The sequence below is a fragment of the Neltuma alba genome, unplaced genomic scaffold (assembly GCF_004799145.2).
Source record: "Neltuma alba isolate B1F8T4 unplaced genomic scaffold, ASM479914v2 tig00011414_pilon, whole genome shotgun sequence".
Taxonomy (NCBI): Eukaryota; Viridiplantae; Streptophyta; class Magnoliopsida; order Fabales; family Fabaceae; genus Neltuma; species Neltuma alba.
In genome coordinates this window covers 362058-368646 of record NW_021636098.1, presented here as the reverse complement: position 1 = coordinate 368646, position 6589 = coordinate 362058, and the positions used below count along the sequence as shown (strand labels likewise).

The following is a 6589-nucleotide window of genomic DNA, read 5'->3' as shown; positions in this document are numbered from 1 at the left end:
AAAAACTATTACATCGTATTCTTAATATAAGAGCTAGTTCTAGTATTAGACTTGGTTCTAAATATAAGACCTTAATCCACTTTGTTCTCTAAATTTAGTTGAGAAAAATCAATACATATTTATTATAATTAACCAACTTAAACAATTTTCTTAATCTCTCTAAATTAATTATCTAGTTCTTATATTAAGTTTACATTAAGCACAAGTAGATAACATTAGCTGAACGAAGATGTTCTATTGTCGAAATATTCTTAAAACTGGATGGTTCTCTTAAAGATTATGTTGTCATGTCTAGAATCGATGCCATTTGATCCCATAAATGAGAAAATTGATTAAAGCATATATCATTCCAGATTATCTACCACGTTTATTCAGACCTTCTTATGTAAAATGGGAAGGAGGAAGGGGAGAGAAGAGAGAGGAGAGAGGAAGGCCAGGTAATAATAATTCTTCTTCAATTCCTAATCACAATCTTTAAAGACAGCAAGGATAATGAAGATAATTGCAAAATATGAAAAACAAATATCCTTACTCAAATCCCATATCCCATCACTTTCGCCTCAAACCATAAATGAAAAAGAAAACTTATATGAGCCTATAACTTTATTTACCCTTAACTCTCTAGGGCTTTTCATTATTGGACTTGGAAATAAACATTAGGTAAATAAGGCAACAAAAAACAAACACCCTATAATCTCTGCGTTTTGGTAAAAAGAATATAAGAAAATATGCCATCTTCTCCAAGAATGGACAATATTGATTGATGAACAGTCGCACTTCAATAACTGAGCTCCTCAAAGGGGCGAATTTCAAACATTGGGCAAATTCTGTGCAGCAAGCCAGATTTAAAAGTTCTAAAGAGCTTAGTGCAAATAAGCAGTTGGGAATACTCACAAGATTGATGCATTTTCTTAAATTTATGGACTTGATCTTTGAAAGTTTAGTGATGGAAGGATGAAGTTGCAATAATCCAGTGCATCCTTCAAGGTCTAACCTCTCAAGATTTGGAGTTCCTCTGAAATCTGGGGACTTGGTCAGATTTTTTGAGCCACGAAGATTCAGATTTCTCAGCTTAGGGAACACCTGAGAATAAAGATGAGAATGTGAGTTGAGAAAATTAGATATATTTAAATCATAATACTAACTAACCCCATGTTGGATGGAGAGAATGTATAGTATGGAACGAGAAAAAACTAGAGGAGAAAAACAGAATAGAAAATATTTTTTTTTCCTGTTTGGATAGCAAGATAAAGTACCCATATATTAAGCTAGCTTAATGCGATATTTTATCAAGCTACTATTTGTAAGACTAATAATATTTTGTAATAGTGAGTGTTGGTTATTAAAGGAATAACAAGCTAAGAGCGAAAATCTGGGAGTAACAAAGGCAAGGATATAAAAATGAATGTGATTATCTAAGGAAAGATAAGATCCTTAATAATTTAAGATAACTGGTACTAATATGGTACTTATAGAGTAGAAAATGATAGAAAATTATTTAAAATAGTTCAAACACGTGAAAACAAAATGTCAATGAAGTGTTAGTAATTAAGGAGCGTTGAGTAGATGTTCTTTAGCCTCTGAGGAGATTTAGACTGAGACTAATATGAAGGACACTGAATAATATATTTGAATAGGTTTTGGTTGGACACAATACACGTAGCACCTTTTTTTTTTTCCCTCTAAGTATAGGCATCCTCCTATTGGAAGTAATCATGTTTGAAGCACTGTCTGACACTAAATGTAGGCATCTTTTTCAGTAAGGATTCAAATCTTTGTTCATCACATTATAAGGGACTAGCTCTTTCCACTAGACTCAACCCTGTTAGTACCCACATGGCAACTTTAATTAGTAGGATAAAGTTTGTTTGTTGTTATAGTTGGCTAACAAGAGAAAAGAAAAAATAAGTAAAAGTGGAGGAGGAAAAAAGAAGTAGGCATAGGGCCCACATGTTTTTTCTCCAAAGTTTTCTCATCAAGAAAGGGAGATCTTGAAATTTCCACAAGGGCTTAAACAAGTTAATTAAGTATGTGGCCCACCTGTTGTTCACATGGATATTATTACAATTGTGAAATTGGTTACATTTTTTCCCTAATTTTTCTCTGGTTCATCCAAACGGGAAAAAATATATATTCTTAATATGCTATTCTCTTCCGTCTAATTTCTCTCTACTTGTTTTCATTTCTCATCTAACTAAAAACATAACAGACAACACAACCAAGCAAAATACACACACACACTATAATCATGGTTGCGAAGGATAACTCACTTTTTAAATGCATAATGCAATTTTAAAATCAGAACAAACAAAAGAATATTGAGTTTATTACCTTGTTGCCCTCCCATATTTGTGTGATGTTGCTCTCAGGCATAATCAATTCAACAAGTGCATGGGGCTCAAAACCTGACGGCAAACAAGCCAAAGGATATTGATGCCATGAAATATGCCGTAGCTTGTTAGGAAGGCAATTGAGCGTTCCAACAAAGTTCACATTATGAAATATTAGTAGTCTTAAGTTGCCCATTTGTGATAAGGCTTCTATTCTCAATGTACTGCTTTCTGAATCTTCCATATCCAAGACAATAGCTTCAACTTTTTCAGTGGCCTAGGGGGAAAAAAGGCATTCATGCAAAAATAATGAAAGATTAGAATATTTTAATTTAATTTGTAGATTGTTATGTATTTTTTTTCCAAAAAAAACAAGTGAATAAAACTTACTGTGTTTTTTGTCATAACATGACAAATATCATCAAAAGACCATAACCTACTTCGTTCTCCTGGTTCTTGAGGAGATTCTTGTCGAACAATTTCTCGTCCCATTTTTTGAAACATGCCATGCATTCGGATTCTTTGATCCAGAATGTCTATGAGAAATCTTTCAACCAAGAGTGTGATTTCCTCAGCAGAAAAGCCGCAGTCTTGCAAAATTTCCTTTACATAATTAATTTCCTTCCCAGTAAAAAAGCATGCAATATCTAAAAATATCTGCTTCTTCATGTGATCTAGTTCATCAAAACAAGTTTTGAGTATCTCCATCATCCAATGATCAGGATCTTTTCTTGATTTAGTCAAGTCACTCATCCATGTTGAGGCACGTAGATGAAACAAGGTCGAACCAAAACTTGAAATTGCTAAAGGAAGGCCATTGCAATATTGGAGCACACTATTTGAGTACTCTTGATGTTGTTTTACAAGAAAATTACATTTGAAAGCTTTCTTGCAAAATAGTTGAAGAGATTCATCCTTTGACAATAGCTCAACCTTATAAACATCATTTGCTTCAAGAACTTTAAGGAGCCGTTCATCTCTAGTTGTTATGATTATTCTACTCCCAGCACCAAGCCAATTAGATTTTACAGCCAAATTCAATGTTTCTAGATTTTGTGTAGGGTTAACCCCATCAAGAACTATAAGAGTCTTTTGGTGTCTTAGCTTTGGGTTCGCCAAGAAAATTCCCTCTTGAATATCCCTTATCTCTAAATCCTCCATCTTCAATGTTTGACGGAAAAATTGTTGTAGAGGGGATACACCATTAGAGTTTGAAACATGGCATGCGTCAGGAAGGAAACAAGAAGCATCAAAAGGAAGAAAATAAGAAGCATCAAAACGGTGAGAGATCTTATTGTACAAAACCGCAGCTGTAGCCGTCTTCCCTATTCCACACATCCCGCAAATTCCTACAACTCGAACTTCATCATTTGAATCCAAATCAAGAAGCTTTTTTACTTCTTGCACACGAGACTTCATCCCAATCAGTTGATGATCGGCAAAAACAACCTCAGGTAATTTTGTGTTGAGCAGTTTGTGGATGTCAAAAATAACTTGTTTGTGCTTTTTGATCTGTCTGAAGAGAGGAAAAAGAAAACTAATCACGATTTGTGTAGTTGTCCCAATTTGTCAATATGCAAGCAAATAGAAGAGAAAATTAATCCGCAAGACAAATCTTTATAATCTAAGTTTTTAAATCAAGTCCCTGGATATATAATATATTATTTTTAAATTGAGCTCTTGTTGTTTGATCCATTAATTTTAATTTATAGAATTTATGAAATTTCATTCATAGAAATACACACGGGAGTCAAAAATGTCACGTAAAACGAAGAAAATTTCATGAAATTCATGAAATTCTATAAATGAAATTGACCTCTTGTTTGTTAATTTTAATCTATAGAATTTATCAAAATTCATTTATAGAAAAGCATAGGTGTTAAAATTGTGAAAATGAAACGAAGAAAATTTCATAAATATCCATCCATGAAATTAATAATCAAAATTAACAGTTTTTACATTCGACGATGCATGCCTACTACAGTGAATCAATATAAGGGTTCCAATTTAAATAAAATAATATAAACTATAGAGATTTAATTCAAAATTGAGGTAAACTACAATGATTAAATTAATTTTGCTCAAATAAAACTAGGAAATCAAAGCACGTGCAAGAATAAAACTATACTCACTCATTTTGCACAACCCAACCAGGGAGATTAGCCGTTAGCGTCATAGCAAGTCTCCATTTTCGTACTAAATCAGGACAGAAACTTTTCTCGTATTCTGCAAAGGCCTTTCCGTAGATACCAATCTGTTGTTGTACCTCGTATGGGTCGACATCATAAAAAATTGGTATCACTGTGTGTTTGGGATCATTATTATTAATGAAATCGGCGATCTTTGACAATTCTTGCAAGCACCATATTGAAGAAGCAAAGTTTCTGGAGAAGATAACAAAGAAGATAAAGGATTCTTCGATGGATTTGAGAAGATGTGGTGGGATCAAAATAATGGAGTCTCTTGTTTCAAACTTCTTGTCGTCCCCCAAGGTTTGTAAGTCCCTAGATTCAATGCCACACCGAAGATCATCAGTGAACTTGCGAGAGTTGTCATCGCCTCTAAAACTTAAATAAACTTGTACGGGTTTGGACGATAAGCTGCTCTGGGAATCCATCGTAATGGAACGACTACTTGAAGAGCCGTTATGGTTTCATAGATTTACTTGGAGATTTTCTTGACATAAGTACACATATAATCGTGTAAACGGTTCATTAATTGGCTCTAAAGCGCGTAATGACCAAAATTGTCAAAGTCATGGGTTCAAGTAATCTCATGACAGAGACGCAAACTCGAATTGAGAACTCATATCGTAAATCCGTAAGAGTTTATCTATTAAAAATGTATTATTAAATAATTAAAATACAAAAAATAATTTGATTTAAATGTATTTTAAATCCAAATAACTGAAAAATTAAATTTATCAACTTTCATAATTTATTATAAGTACTTAATATAAACATTTCTATAAGTTTCATAGATAAAGTCAAGCCGCTAAACATAATCAAATTTTTAAAAAATAATTATAAATTTAACAGAGATAATCAAATATGAAATTATCATCATTTCTGTTGTCTTCAAATTATTCGCCATTACGATCTCCACTGTTTTTATGGAGATGACAAAAAAATATAGTGTGATTATTGTGAAAAAGATTTTTACTGGACGGATTTAAAATTTAAAATATCATCTAGTATTCGCTAAAATTGACGTCAAATTTTGTATCAACGTTTTTGAAGAAGTAAAGACCATAATATTACAATATGTTTTTATTATAAATTATGTATAGTTTTTTGTATTAAAAATGATTTATAATTTAACAATAAATGTTTATATATTATTGATAACAAAAAAATAAAGACAATTATAAAAACTTACATCCACTAATTTCATCCTAATTTATAAAATTATCACAATAAACTGAAATAAATAAGAGCAAAAGCCATATTGCCGCGTTTTTGCTTAAGAATGATTTGAAAGAAGTGCGGTTTCTGGAGTTCTGGTGCAGTGATAGTAACACATTCACTAATTTTAGCCTAGATACAAAGTCAGAAACTCAAAATAAAACTCACGATTTTATCAACAAGTTACATTTTTAAGCGAGTTGAGTACGTTTTCCAGATTTCCAATAGATAAGATTTAACAAGAAACGATGCAATATATTTGTAAAATCAGACGATTCCATGTTTTGAATCGCAATTTTGACAACACTTAATGACATCTTAAACCAAGATGTTGGTTAAGTTTATTAAAGAATGAAATATTAGAAAATTCTCTCATTTCTCTTCTGCATTTAAAACTCTCTTTTTCTTGTAACAAGGGTAAAAGTGAAAAATTATCATTAATTATCCTATCAACCTCTTATATTTTGGACCAAAATTTTCTTCTACAAGACTTCTTATGCTCCTCTGGTTCTTAATATAAAACCTAATTATGGAGTTGAATTTGGTCCTAAATATAAGACTTATTTTTTATATTTATTAATTTTTTTCTAAATTACCCTTATGGATACTCTTTCAACCATAATCAAGTAGAAGAAGGAAAGAGGATATTAAGCAAGATGATCATAATGTTTTAGGAAAAACATGTCATATTTCTTATAATTAATTAACCTACCTAACTTCCTTAATTTAATCAAATTAGTTAAATAGATCTTATATTAAGGATCGAAAAAGTATTATAAACCGGAGGGGTAATTCTTATATTAAGGAGATTTTGTGTGTGTGTGTGTGTGTGTGGGCCCTTTAACTCATGTGCCT

At 31.7% G+C, this 6589-nt stretch overlaps 1 protein-coding gene across 1 annotated transcript; it reads right to left on the bottom strand.

Moving 5' to 3' along the window:
* Positions 1-778: 778 nt before the first annotated feature.
* Positions 779-4947, bottom strand: LOC114713061 (TMV resistance protein N-like). Its single transcript, XM_028897639.1, has 5 exons — positions 4463-4947; positions 2721-3846; positions 2332-2607; positions 995-1083; positions 779-827 (listed from the first exon to the last, which is right to left on the bottom strand). The coding sequence occupies exons 1-5, from the start codon at positions 4945-4947 to the stop codon at positions 779-781; spliced, it is 2025 nt and encodes a 674-aa protein (XP_028753472.1).
* Positions 4948-6589: the final 1642 nt, after the last annotated feature.

Excerpts from the sequence above, each read along its gene's own strand:
- LOC114713061 (XM_028897639.1), bottom strand. The coding sequence starts at position 4,947 with ATGGATTCCCAGAGCAGCTTATCGTCCAAACCCGTACAAGTTTATTTA. Across the intron at positions 3,847-4,462 it reads GGTTGGGTTGTGCAAAATGA|ACAGATCAAAAAGCACAAAC; the intron begins GTGAGTATAGTT and ends TCCTCTCTTCAG. Across the intron at positions 2,608-2,720 it reads ATGTTATGACAAAAAACACA|GCCACTGAAAAAGTTGAAGC; the intron begins GTAAGTTTTATT and ends TTTTCCCCCTAG.